General features: G+C 41.0%; 1 protein-coding gene across 2 annotated transcripts in view; it reads left to right on the forward strand.

The window, feature by feature from the left end:
* The window catches only part of DSTYK (dual serine/threonine and tyrosine protein kinase), a 53,984-nt gene that overhangs the window by 17,041 nt on the left and 21,963 nt on the right, over positions 1-14,980 (forward strand). For both annotated transcript variants that reach the window (XM_082666522.1, XM_082666523.1), the window contains exon 2: positions 6,134-6,522. In XM_082666522.1, the coding sequence (XP_082522648.1) occupies positions 6,134-6,522 (389 nt within the window). The remainder of the gene's footprint in view (positions 1-6,133; positions 6,523-14,980) is intronic.

Genomic DNA, 14,980 nt, shown 5'->3' on the forward strand with positions numbered 1-14,980 from the left:
TGGGATTGACATGTATAAAATGTCATTATAAACATTGTATAAAATTGATGACTAATAAGAACCTACTGTATAAAAAAATAAAATTCAAGAATTCAATAAATAAATAAAAAGTCATTAATATTACTTCCCGCCAATTCTTCCTCTTTAGAATAATCTTAACCTCAGTCCAAAGGGTAATACAGTCTAACTGATGAGGGGAACATTAAAAGTTTCTCTGAAAAGTACCTACTGTTTCTTTTAGAAAAGGGACTCTAGAGCTGTTGGGTAGAATAACAATAACATTTTAAAAAGTGTTCACCCGATAGTGGTAGTGCTGTTTTTTTCTCCCAGGCCTCATCGTCTTGGGCAGTTTTTGTAAGGACTCTGTCAGTCTGCTTTAAATTGGGGTCCTACAACTACTGAGTTGTGTTTGTTCCCACATTGGGAGAAAGTGAGGTAGGGCAGGTGGAGGAGGAACAATTTCTCCTCTATCTTATTATCTCCAGCTGGGCCTAAGAATTAAACTGACATAAGACAGATAAACAGGAGAAAAGCATAAGCACTTTGTTAAATTTTACATGTACATGGGAGTCCTCACAAAAGAATGAAGACCCAAAGAAACAGAGTTGAAGTGGACAAAGAAGTAAATTATGAAAGCGTGACAAGACAGAGGGGCTTGAGCTAGGGAAATTAACGGTGGGAAAGTAACTAGGAAGGTACTGGCTAGTTTAACAAGGCTTATTTGTACAGATTTTTCTTGATCTCGACTCCCAGTCTCTGGTGATAACGAATTTTGCTTTCCTTCTGTTATAGGGAGGACATCTTCCCAATGGGGGTTTTATCTTGCTTTCAGGAAGATAAAGGGGAGGTCAGAGTGCCCTTCTTATACCTGCTGTTTGTCGAGTGCCTTTAGCTCAAAATAATCCTTATGCCAAAGTGGCATTCTGGGGGATGGCATATTCTGCCACCCTTCAGGGACATTGTTTACCATTAAGTATTCACCTGACCCCCTGAGACTTAAGAACAGTTCCTGCTCTGCCCTGTGTTCCACTTTTTATCTGCTTAGAGAAATGGAGAAACATGGCTTCTTTTTTGTTCTGTTTTGCCTTTTAAGCTACTGCTTCCTCATCTACAAATGGGGATAATAATAGTTTATGTCTGGTAGAATTGTGAGCATTAAATGAAATGGGGCAAATAAAGTGATGTACTTAGAAAGGGCTCAGTAAATATTATTGTGGGTGAGGAAAAATAATTTTCCCTTTACCCTTCTAGGTTCTTGGCCGAGACACCCCTGTTATAAAAAGATTAATGGGAGAGAAACAACCAGAAATTTAATAACATGTGTACCTCCTGTACACGTGGGAGATACCCTGGAAAAACTGCGTGACTCCAAAATGGCCCGAGCCACTACCTTAAATACGATTTCCAGCTAAAGATAAAACACTACTGGGGTGGGGTGAGGTGGGGGGAGTCATTTATGGGCGTTTATCAGGAAAAGCACAGTAAAGAAGGGTAAGGTGGTTGTGCAGTTTTAAGTGGTTGCTTTCTGCATTGATAAGAGTTTCTAGAGATTTTGAGCCCTCCTCTTCCTGGTACTGGAGGAAGACCCCCTTACAAATGGAGATTTCTCTTTTAAATATGTCTCTTACGAAAGGGTAACTTCTCAGTTTCCAGAGCTTCACCTGTGTCTGTTTCGTAAAAATAACCTGTTCAAAATAATATGTCAAAGAGGCATATTTTGGGATGATATATTTCGTTCCCCTTCATTATCTAAAACAGATAAACAAAATGCGTTGCTGCTTTAGCTGCTCTCCTCCTCGTAGTTTGAAACGTTTGTTTAGAAGTAACCCAAATCAAGATAATCTGTTTTTAAGAATCATCAAGAAAAAAAGAAGTCTTGGCTTGCATTGAAGACAATCTGAATTTTCCTGCAGCCAGAGTTGGCAGGGTTAAAGCGCTCCAGCCGAGAGGCCGTGCTGTTACCTTCCGGCAGCCCCATATGCAGATGCTGTTATATTAATTACAAAAGAAAACCTGATTAACTCGGAAGTCCTTTAACTGTCAGTGAGGCAGTTGCTCAAATCTGAAACAGATTTTCTTCCTCCCTCCTACCTTCAGTCTACAGTTTTTAATCTCTTCTTAAGAAAACGGCTAAAACTGCCTGGTAGGTCCTCAGAGCCCCTGGCTAGTTCAGTCAGCTTTTGATCTGCCCTTATAGTAGTCCAGGGAGAGCTCGAGTAATTAAATTCACGTACAGTTTAAAATAAAAACAATCAGACCAACTGCCCATCCCCCTCAGTTATTTTTCTTTCAACAGTTAAAACCTGATGGAATCCTGGAATTTCAGAACTGGAAGGGGTGTTAAAGATGATCTAATCCAAGTCCCTTAGTTCACCGATGAGAAATCCAAGGCTGAGAGAAGCAAGGAGATTGCCAGTCAGTGGTGAAGCCCGGGATCAGAGCATCTGCCCTCGGCTGGTGCTCTGCCCACTCCCTCGCTGCGCTCCTCCCTCACCAACGCATTTGCCGAGAGTAGCAAGGAGTGAAACGATCTCGTTTCAGCTTCATTTCTCTCCATGCTCTTGTTCAATTCTTGTAGACACGTTGAAGAGCAATGAAAAAGCTAAAGATTGGTGGGAGAAGCAAAAGCCTTGGATAATGACGTTTCGAAAAACAGATGGCGATATCCATTTTGAAGACCTTTTCTCAGTCCAGTGGGTTGCACGCAGAACGCTAGCAGAGTGCGTGGAAACGAAAATTAGAACCGGTTTCGCTGTCAGCCCCCTCTCCCATTGCACTGGCCTATGGTTGTTAGACTCTAGCGGGTTTATTTATAGTGACTGTTTTTGTCAGTACAGAGATGGGGGTGTGATAATTTGGACCGGATGAGTAATGGGGTATGTCCGCTGTGGTTTTGGCCAACGCAGCATGGTTTACTGGCTTTCCTGTAGTTGACCCTGAGGTCTCAGAGGTGTTAAGATCTCTCCCTCTGGTCCTGAAAAATGGTTAGTTGGTTTTTGTTCTCTGTTACCTGCTCTCCCAGCAGCACCAGTCACAAAACTCATTTAAGCTTATTTTTATTATGGTTTTTATTTAGACTTATTTTTATAACTTTTGTTATAGGAGTTTGGACACCCATCTGAGATCTGAGGAAGACTGGGAAAAGAGAAAGTACAGGAAGGGTAGATAAGAGTGAATCTAACTGGACTTCTCACTGCTCAGGCTGAGACTGTGGTCTGCAGGTGAATGGGGAGGTACTATTCTGTTGTCCACCTCTACTCTCCATGTTGAGATGAAGGAGGTTTTTAGGAATGACAGTTGCTCCTATGCTATTCATGGTACCGGACTGTTCATCATGCTACTGGACTTTTCTGAGTACTTAGTAGAACCACTTCTGGCTTTCTGTAGACAATTCTCCATGGTAAATGGATTCTTACACAAAGCAAGAAAGCTTATAACAAAGCACTAACTATTTTTTAGTCATTGTGTTGGGTGTTGAGGATACAGAGGGAAATATGATGGTTCTTCCTGCTTTTGGTAATTATAAACATACAACTAGAATAGTCTGTATAGGGGAGCAAAATCTGCCATCTCAAAATGTGTCTCTGTGGTATGAAGATTACTTTAGGCTTGGTTGTTTTAAAGAAACAAAAGGCTCAGGAAGAGCTTTTATCTCCTCTGCCTTAACTGCCTAAAAGAATTTAGATAGAGGGCCTATCCTAGAAAGAGAGCTATCACCAGGGCTAGCTACAGTGTAATATGAACCAGGTGTAGTAGTCAGGGGAGGAACCTAGCAAGGCCTGTTTGGTCAAAGTCCTCTCTATGTCCCATTGTTTCTGGATGACCCAGCAAACATTTTACCAAACATTTACTCTTCATTCTTACTGTGGATTGCCTTGTTTCCCTTTGAAGACTGAGCCCCCTACCCCCTCTCCTTAGTCCAGGATGACATATGTATCTCATTTAACCCGTCTTTGGAATCGCATGTTCGGATTCCCCATGTGTACCTAATTAAATTTCATTTTCTCCTGGTAATCTGTCTCATGTCAATTTAATTCTTAGACCCAGCCAGAGGAAACTAAAAGGGTAGAGGAAAATTGTTTTTCCTCCCTGACAACTGTGGTAAGTGTTGTTTAGTTGTCAATAAGATATGAAGGGACTCAGGACTCACTACTTGCTAAGTGGTAGCACAGCAATTGGCTGTGTCCCCTTGCTTTTAGATTGTATCAGTGGGTCAAAAATTAGACCAGTGGTCTGGTGTTTTACTCTCGAGCTTAGTAAATACCTTGCACAGAATTGGGCACTCAGTTAACACTTTGCTTTCTCATCTCTGTCCCAGGAGAACAGATTTCCTGTTTCAGTGTCTCGTATTACTGGTTTACATGTGCTGGCCAGGTGATGTACTTATAGGCCGATGTGAAAGGAAGGGCTTAATGAAATTCATAAAGGGGGCTGGGTGAAAGCCAACTTCCTTAAATCTTTTGGTGGTGCCACTTGTGGGAGAGAAAAAGATTTGAGGATTTGAAATACTGAGTTTGAAGCAGGATAGGTAGAGTCTGAAGTAGGACAACCTCTTAAATGAATCAGGTCTCTCTTGCTTCAATTACATAAACAAAATGAATAGCTCATGGTTAAGTGACTAAAGCAAACACTGTTTCACTTGGTGCCACCCTAAATTTCAATTAAGATGTATGTATTTGGCTCGGAGATTGGACTTCTAACAGCCTAAGAACCGTGTGTCTGTGCCTTTCTGGACAAACACAAAGTTGCCTGAATCTTAGACTTGGGCAGGCACTGGCACTGAACAAGCTGGGGAGTGATCGAGTTCAGAATATGAGAGTTCTAGTCAACTAATTTCTGGTTCTTTTTCCCAAAAAGATGTTCTCATACTTTAGGAAGACTTTTGTTTTCTCTCTTTTTTAAAAAAATTAATTTATTTTTTATTTTCATTTATTTATTTTTGGCTGCATTGGGTCTTCGTTGCTGCACGTGGGCTTTCTCTAGCTGCAGTTAGCGGGGGCTACTCTTCATTGTGGTGCACGGGCTTCTCATTGTGGTGGCTTCTCTTGTTGCGGAGCATGGGCTCTACGCACGCGGGCTTCAGTAGTTGTGGCACGCAGGCTCAGTAGTTGTGGCTCGCGGGCTCTAGAGCACAGTCTCAGTAGTTGTGGCGCACGGGGTTAGTTGCTCTGAGGCATGTGGGATCTTCCCAGACCAGGGCTCGAACCCGTGTCCCGTGCATTGGCAGGCAGATTCTTAATCACTGTGCCACCAGGGAAGTCCCTTGTTTTCCCTTGAGTATTATTTGATCTGTTTAGATGAGTGTGGTGCCCTGAAAGGATATTTCTGAGATGGATCACATCTCTTCCTAGATTTGCCTGGATTTTATCCTAACAGGTAGTTCTTTCCCTTTGTCTTATTCAGGGTCTCGTCCTCCATAAACTGAAAGAATATGATTTGATTAGGAGATATTGATCTTAATTGAGCACCCAGTGTTTTAAGAAAACAGATGACTTGGCAGCTGGGATGCTGTCACCAGCCATCAGTGAAATGAACCAGAAAAGATTCTAGAGCTTATACACACCTGAATAACATTTTATTTCAATACATGTGTATTTAAAGACTGGCTGATACATTTAGTTATCAAATATGTTATAAATGAGGAAAATAAGCTAAAACTGCATGTGGTAGAGTCATTTTAAAGGGCCTTTATATGTTCAAGTATTAGGTCTTGTGTCACAAGGAAGGTTTTCATTTTGATATATTCGGTTCTTGGATTCACATCCCAGTTAGTGTAGTCTTTTCTGGCTTTGTCAGTTTAATGATCTTATACTTGAGTCCTTGTAAACTCCTTAGGCTGTCCCTCCACTGGTTGAAAAACGAGAGGGGAGGGTAGATCAGGTCACTGCCACCTTTCTGGATAGAAACAACTGTTCTGGGAATGAGCCAGAGAGGGGAATCCTGTTTGATATTTGAGGAACCTTTTCTGACTGGGATGTTTTCCTGGTACCTCCTTCAGCCAAGAGCTTCCTAGAAATGTCTTTTCTAGGAGCCTGACATCCTAATGGGATCTCCCTGGAAGTCTCTCCCTACCCCTCCTCACTCTTCTCTCTGTACTCCTTTCTCCTTCTCCACCCTCCCCTTCCCCAACCAGGCCAGCTGAGCTGCATTTCCTTCCCGCCTAAGGAAGAGAAGCACCTCCAGCAGATTGTGGACTGCCTCCCCTGCATCTTGATCCTCGGCCAGGACTGTAGTGTCAAGTGCCAGCTGTTGAACCTGCTCTTGGGGGTGCAGGTGCTTCCCACCACCAAGCTGGGCAGTGAGGAGAACTGTAAGCTTCGGCGCCTCCGCTTCACCTATGGGACTCAGACTCGGGTCAGCCTGGCACTCCCTGGCCAGTATGAACTAGTGCACACGCTGGTTGCTCACCAGGGCAACTGGGACACCATCCCTGAGGAGGACCTGGAGGTCCAAGAGGACAGTGAGGATGCTGCCCATGTTTTAGCCGAACTGGAGGTGACGATGCACCATGCTCTCTTACAGGTACCAAACTCATACTTACATAGTTGCACAGATATATACCAGCTTTCCTTGTATTTGAGCTTTCTCAGAAAATAATTTGGCAATATGTACTCTGGGCTCTGAGCATCAGCTGATGCTCAGAGTCAAAGGAACATGATCTAGGAAGTTGAAAGCCAGACAAGGCTGTAGCAGTGCCCATCGCTGCCTCTACTACCATGCTGCAAGGCCCTGGGCAATTTGCTTAATTCCTGTCTAAAATTGAAGGAATGTGTTACTTGCATCTCAAGTGTGCTTTGACAGAATTAGGATCAGGGTTAGAAATCCTTTTTTCATTTTTTAGCAGGAAGGTGTCGCTAGAATTGTCTCTAGCCATCCCTTTCTGAAAGGTGCAAATAAGATGATTAATGTTCTTATTTAAGTTGAGAACAAGTGAAGAACTTTTGAAGTTTTCCTTAGACCTGCCATTATTTACTAAGTGAGACAGATCATGTCTCCTACTTTCTAAGGGACTTCAGAACTTGAGGACAGGTCTGGCTCAATGTAAGGAGATATGGAGATCCCGTCATCTGAAGAATATCTTCGCTTTTCTCAAAGATATTCTTCCAACTCCCAAACAGAACATAGGTCTTGCGGCATCTCCTAAAAGATCATATTGTCTATCTGGTATTCAGATCTCCATTTAGGAAGGACTCGTCTCTGTATAGCTAGGACTGGGCTATTTGATTAGGCCAAATAGGTTGAGCAGAGGAGGTGACTATGTTGGGGGTCAGGAGAATGGGGGGAATGGGCAGGGAAGGTGACTATGTCAGGGATCAGGAGCTGGTAGGAATAAAAGAATGCAGATGTGCTCAAAACAGAGCGTCCATCACCTTGGTTAGCTGTGCCAGGAAGGAAGGGCTAGTTTGGCAGGACTAGGAGAACGGTTTCTTCTTCTCTTCACCGACCCCTGTTCTAGAAGGCTTGATCTCAGTCAGTGAGTGAGTCCTTTGATTGTGGCCTCGGCCTATGATCCTCTAGAAGTAGAGACTGCCATCTCATTTCCTTCCAGAGTCCAGATTTCCTTTATCTTGATAAACGCTAGAGGGGGCTCTGTATACCAGCCAGCATTTCCTCTCAGCTCAGTTTCAGTGGTGGCTTTCCTCTGTGTTCAGACTGGCAGCGTGCACTGCTTAGCTCCAGGACGATGTTAGAGTTCTTGGATAACTCTGACAGTAGCTCTGACGGTGATCTTTGTTTATTGACTGAGCCTGCTCAGTTGACCCGCCAACTTCTTCACAATTCCTAAGTATTTGATCCATACACAATCTCTATAGTATTCTGCTCTGGTCTAGTTCCTTCAGTGTCCAATAGCGTGGTGGTTTTCAAACTTTTTTAGATTTTAATTCACTCTAAGAAATAACATTTTATTATCAGGACCCAGTACATATATACACGCATACATTTGAAATAAAGTTTCATAAGACAATACTTTTACTTCTTGCAAAACACACTGATATTTTCTTCTCTATTCTATTTGACTTCTTTTTTAAAAAAATGATGGTAGCAGCCCACTAAATTGATGATCTGACTTAATGTATTGTGACCTGCAACTTAAAAAACACTGTTAAATAGCTGAAATGACTGCTATTGGTTGGGTGGTGATTTTTCCTGTTCTTGCCTTTTGTAAAGAGTCTTGGAATGTGAACAAAGCCATCTGCAGGACAGGCACATTATCTGATTGATTTTTCTGTGTCCCTTCACTTTATTGGTTTTAATTTTTAATGCTCATTTACTTTGGTCGCATGAATTGAGGCGATAAAGTAAAGTCACAGAAAAGAAAGTGAGAGCCATTTCCCAAGTGCATACCTGAGCACGTATCTTACTGGTGAGAGTTCCCATCGCTGCTCCAGGTATATGTAGTAAGTAAGCACTCAAACTGAGTTAACAGTTGAGGAGGCTACTTGGCGGGGAGGGAAGTTGAGACCCCTAATTAACTTTCTGTCTGCACAGTTGAAATATATATTCTCTTTCTTGAGAAATATTCTTCTCTTTTCTTGTGGAATTCTCCAGCCTCTCATTGTTCTGTTTCATGTGGTTTGTGAGGCTTCCTTAGCTAGTGTTTCTCCGGATCTGCTTTATTCTCCACTGGTTTTGATGTGGAAACAGCATTTCTAACTTTAGAATCCCTTGATGCTGAGCCTCAGAGGGGCTTTAGCAGCCTTTGGGGCCCTCAGGCCCTGCTCAGTCACTGTAGTCAGGCTCCTGTCTCCATTTAGTGTATCAGGGATGCTCAGCTTACTGCTGGGAGCATTTCCTAAGTACCTTGAAGATTCTTTGTGCCAGTGAGAAAGATTTTTTTTTTTTTAGCTCCCGTTATATTAGGTCTAAACATCCAGGGCTGTGGCCAGGGAGTTAGCTCTAAACAGCCCTTCCATTTGGTTTGTAAAGGGAGTGGTAAAGAAAGGAAACATTTAGCTAAAGGAAACCAAGATTGAAATAGGGGAAGTGAGATGTTCATTTTTAACTGTCAAATTATTAAAACAGAATTTCCCCTTACCCTCTTATACAATGGTCATTCTTCTAATACGTTACTTTAAAGGCCTCATAAATTAGCCATTTTCAGTTTGTTCTGGAATAGGCCAACTCACATGGTACCCGCATGGAATACCACAGTATTCCCAGCTTTTTAGCTCTGGGTCCCCTGAGATTCTCAGTTCATAATTCAATAATAGAGGAATACTATCAAGCTGTTAGTTTCTGAAACCTCATGTAGTGTTAAAACATAGTCATTTTCGGGCTTCCCTGATGGCGCAGTGGTTGAGGGTCCGCCTGCCGATGCAGGGGACGCGGGTTCGTGCCCCAGTCCAGGAAGATCCCACATGCTGCGGAGCGGCTGGGCCTGTGAGCCGTGGCCGCTGGGCCTGCGCGTCTGGAGCCTGTGCTCCGCGACGGGAGAGGCCACAACAGTGAGAGGCCCGTGTACCGCAAAAAATAAATAAAAAATAAATAAAACATAGTCATTTTCCAGCTGGCAACACATTTTGCCATTCACCATATTCACTAGTTCTGTCTTCATTTACATACTTCCGCTTCCTAACCTTCACCCCCTTTCTGGTACATACATCACCTCCTTTTCTTTTTTGTTCCTTTTACAAGTCCAGTGGAACACAGCTGTCTGCCTTAGAGTTGCCTCAATCTGATGTGTGAGTGTGTATATGTTTTTCCCTATGAACACCTCTAAGAAAAGGAATAAAAAGGAGCAGAGATGATTAAACATCCTCAGCCTAAGATGGGATTCCTGCAGCCTAGCAGTGGCGTTTCATTTTCTGTGGCAGTTTCATAGCTCTCAGTTTTCTGCTCTAATCAGTAGCCTGTTTATCCCTACCAGGTGTTTTCTGGCCCTCTGGACAAATGTACATGTCACCTGGCAGCCAGGCTGCCACACACTGTCATGGTTACTGGCTCATGGTGATGTCTGGTAGGGTGTATTTCAGGGAACTAAAGTAGACTGATGTTTCCAGGAAAGGTCTAATGACTTGCAAATAAACTTTTTTTTTTACTACTTTGAACTCTTAACCATTTGGAGTAGTAGAATTTTCTCTTTATAACCCTCAGTCAGTAGCCATCAATGGAAATAATCTGTTTGTAATTTCATACAGACATTGATATTTTTATTTTTTAATTTTTAAAAATTAAAAGTTTTTAATTTGATTTATAATTTTTTAGTTATTTACAGTGTTGTACAGCAAAGTGATTCAGTCATATATGTATATTTTTTCAAATTCTTGGATATTGAATATAGTTCTCTGTGCTATACAGTAGGAGCTTGTTTTTTATCTGTGTTATATATAGTTGTTTGTATCTGCTAATCCCAAACTGCTAATTTATCCCTCCCCCACCCTCTTTCCCCCTTGGTGACCAGAAATTTGTTTTCGTTGTCTGTGAGTCTGTTTATGTTTCATAAATAAGTTCATCTGTGTCATATTTTAGATTCCACATGTAAGTGATATCATATGGTATTTATCTTTCTAACTTACTTCACTTAGTATGATAATCTCTAGGTCCATCTATGTTGCTGCAAATGGCATTATTTAGTTCTTTTTTATGGCTGAGTAGTAGTCCCTTGTGTATATATACCACATCTTCTTTATCTATTCATCTGTCAATGGACACTTAGGTTGCTTCCATGTCTTGGCTATTGTAAATAGTGCTGCTATGAACATTGGGGTGCATGTATCTTTTCAAATTATAGTTTTCTTTGGATATATGCCCAGGAGTGGGATTGCTGGATCATATGGCAACTCTCTTTTTAGTTTTTTAAGGAACCTCCATACTGTTCTCCATAGTGGCTGTACTAATTTACATTCCCACCAACAGTGTAGGAGGGTTCTTTTTTTTCCACACTCTCTCCAGCATTTGTTATTTGTGGACTTTTTAATGATGGCCATTCTGACTGGTATGAGGTGGTACCTCATTACAGTTTTGTTTTGCTGTTGTGATCTATTTTATTCATTTATTTTTAAAAATTTTTATTGGAGTATAGTTGATTTACAATGTTGTGTTACTTTCAGGTGTACAGCAAAGTGAATCAGTTATACATATATATCTCCACTCTTTTTTAGATTCTTTTCCCATATAGGTCATTACAGAGTAATGAGTAGAGTTCCCTGTGCTATATAGTAGGTCCTTATTAGTTATCTGTTTTATATATAGTAGTGTATATATGTCAATCCTAGTCTCCCAACTTATCTCTCCCCGCTTTTTCCCCCACTGGTAACTATAAGTTTGTTTTCTATATCTGTGACTCTATTTCTGTTTTGTAAATAAGTTCAATTGTACCATTTTTTTAGATTCCACATATAAGTGATATCATGTGATACTTGTCTTTCTCTGTCTGACTTACTTCACTCAGTATGACAATCTCTAGGACTATCCATGTTGCTGCAAATGGCATTATTTTGTTCTTTTTTATGGCCGAGTAATATTCCATTATATATATGTACCATATCTTCTTTATCCATTCCTCTGTCGCCTCCTTATAGTTTTGATTTGCATTTCTCTAATAATTAGTGATGTTGAGCATCTTTTCATGTGCCTATTGGCCATCTGTATGTCTTCTTTGGGAAAATATCTATTTAGATTTTCTGCCCTTATTTATTTATTTTTTTTTGCGGTACGCAGGCCTCTCACTGTTGTGGCCTCTCCCGTTGCGGAGCACAGGCTCCAGACGTGCAGGCTCAGCGGCCATGGCTCATGGGCCCAGCCTCTCCACAGCATGTGGGATCTTCCCGGACCAGGGCATGAACCCGTGTCCCCTGCATCAGCAGGCGGACTCTCAACCACTGCACCACCAGGGAAGCCCTCTGCCCATTTTTGGATTGGGTTGTTTGTTTTTTTGTTATTGAGTTATACAAGCTGTTTGTATATTTTGGAAATTAAGCCCTTGTCAGTCACATCATTCGCAAATATTTTCTCTCAGTCTGTAGGTTGTCTTTTCATTTTGTTTGTCCTTTCCTTTGCTGTGCAAAATCTTATAAGTTTGATTAGGTCCCATTTGTTTATTTTTGCTTTTATTTCTATTGCCTTGGGTGACTGACCTACCAGCTTTCCCAACACTACTTGCTGAAGAGACTGTCTTTTCTCCATTGTATACTCTTGCCTCCTTTGTCGGAAATTAATTGCCCGTAGGTGTGTGGGTTTATTTCTGGGCTCTCTATTCTGTTCTGTTGATCCATACAGACACTGTTAGTTTTAATTTATCAGCAGTTAATACTTTCATAACCCCAAATCAAAGTATCTTACTAAAAAATCACAAATTTATGCAAAATTTTAACCCCCAAATTTACTAAACTTGTTTGTGGCTAGAAGACTAGCTTCTCTCAATTTTTGTCTAGTTTTTAGTATTTGTTTTGGTGCCTTATGAAACTAAATTTATGTGTTGCTTACTTTTAGTTAGATACCGTGTCTTCTCTTGAATGTATCTAGATTGAAAGATAACAGTTGACTGGTAAAAAGTTGGAAAGAAGCTTGGGTGACTATCTTCAAGGTAAGCAGATACTTTTGGGAGGAGAGAGTGTATGGAATTAGGTCAAAGATGGCCATTTCTAAGGGAAAAGAAACAAAGTTGGGGTAATATGTATAAGAGAAATAATGCTATTCTAGAAACATAATTAAAGAAACCCTGATTTTATGGGGCAAAAAGAAAGGAGAACTAAAGTGATGTGTTAAAAAAGGATATGGGAAGTTCAGGCAAATGCTAAATTATAAGTTCCTTCTAGGCAGTAATTCTATGTTCTTTGAATTTAACATCGCTCTTGCCTTTCCCCTAACACACACTAACATAGTGAAATATAACCGATACATTGCTCTTTGCCAAGAAACCTGGTAATACTTTTAATAGGTTAATTTTACCTATTAAGGATATATGTGGTTTAGAGGCAAGATTCTTTTTAAAATCCCTATGCTCACTGTAGTAGCCTTGATCCCTCTTAAAAAGAACAGCTTAAAGCTGAGGCTATATTTTCTCAATTCACCACCACTGATTCATTTTTGGCCTTCTAAGATTAGCTCTTTGGGGGAAAATCTGGCAAGAGATTATGGTCTTAATCTTCCTCTCATGTTTTCTCCCTTTTTTAAGGATCCTATCTACCTCTTTCCTGCACCAAATGGCATCTCTTTCTATCTTCACTATCTCAAAGATCTGTTTGTGTTTCCCTTTCGGTAATGGATGGTGGTGGTAGGGAATCCTCCCTGATTCAGAGATGCAAAGGTTGAAAGTACTGTCAGCAGGCAGAAATTCTGTTATTCGGGCAATTAAAAATATTTTCTTTTTGATTTCTTTTGCAGCATTGTTTCATAGCAGAGCAGGGCTTTTACTTATAGCCAGCGTATACTTTTTAATATAGACAGTAGGACTGTTAGGGTCCCTGAAATCATCCTGTCCATCCTTTATTCTTCTTTCAGAGCTTTCCTAACACCAGCCCAGACAGTTCCTGACACAGTGGACCTTCAGTTACTGTTTAAACACTGTCTTTGTAGTTAGGTGGGCCTGGACTTACATCCTGGCTTGGTTACTTAACTAACTGTGTGACTGTGGTGCTGGGGTGTCCCCCATTTGTAAAATAGAAGTAGTAATCTGTATCTTTTAGGACTGGTGTGAGGCTTAAATAAGAGACTAAGTGTAAAGCATCTAGAACAGTGTCAGGCACTTAGCAAGTCTCCCTTTGAATGAATTAATCAGTGTCCTTGAGAAGAGGATTTCCTATTCTCTCAGTCACCTGTCCCTTCCCTGACAGCCATCCACGGTGGGACTCCTTCCTTTTGTCAAACTTAAGTCCTTCTGGTTCCAGCTTACTTAGAGTTATTCTGCTCTAGTTAGAAGCAAAGTTCTTCATAATTATTATGAAGTACTTTTGTAATAAAATGAGAGATGTTATAAAAAGGTAAAAAATACAAAAGTTAAAGTTATAAAGTTAAAAGGTAAAGTTTCCCCTCCTTCCTTCTTCTCCGTTCTACTATGGTCTCTCTTGATTGGGTCTAGTAAGTGATAAGAGAATAAAGCTTCACTTTCCTACTTTTATCTGTATATGTGGGTACCTGGATGTTTGAATATCCACAAGGTATTGAGTTGTCCAAAAAGTTCGTTTGGTTTTAAGTAAAAATAAAAGACACGTTTTTCATTTTCACCAAGAATTTTATGAAACAATGTATTCCCTCACCGAACGAACTTTTTGGCCAACCCAACAGACCACACAGAGGCTATTCAGTACATTCTTGTCAACTTGTCTGTTATCTCATTCATCACAGTATGAAATCAGATAGTTCTGATCCTTAAGGGCTTCATGCTTATGAGTTGAGACGCAGACCTAAAGCCTTTACTTTGGGGTGTTTGGGACTGTAAACATATTTCCACTTTTAGCATGATGGCCTCATGTTTCCTGTGGCTAGTTCAGGGCTTTGGTTGGGATTATGGTTTTTCCCAAGTCTGTTATGGCCTCTGAGTTACCACTCCCTACTTTTTACTAGGTAGGGAGGTGAGCTTGTATCTGTTCTATGCTGACTGCTGGGGTGAAGCTCTGGGTTGACACAGCTGCTTGTGGCCTGTTATATTCTAGAAAGCAGCTCAGTCAGTTGCAGCTCCCCAGTGGAGAGTGTTTGTACCAAGAGTAAAGGGATTTTCAACAGTGTAACAAGAAGAGGGAGGTATTTGCCTTTATATGTAATTGACATTTAAGAGTCATAGTTCAGGGAACTGTATAAAAATGAGGAAAAATCAATCCTGTGTAAAAACAGATGGGAAAAACCTCCCATTGCCCTGTGAGAGTGGGCATGGGAGGAGAATTGATAGTGACGATAGGTAGAATACAGAGACAGGGATTGGAGTCGAGGCTGTGTCAGTTGCTGGGCAAGGGCAGGACTCTTATATAGTTATGTACTTCTCTTCTGTGTGATGTAATGAGGCTTCAGAACTATAGGGAAAACAAAGATATTTATGACCTAC

Source organism: Grampus griseus (assembly GCF_964374135.1).
Source record: "Grampus griseus genome assembly, chromosome: 1".
Classification (NCBI taxonomy): Eukaryota; Metazoa; Chordata; class Mammalia; order Artiodactyla; family Delphinidae; genus Grampus; species Grampus griseus.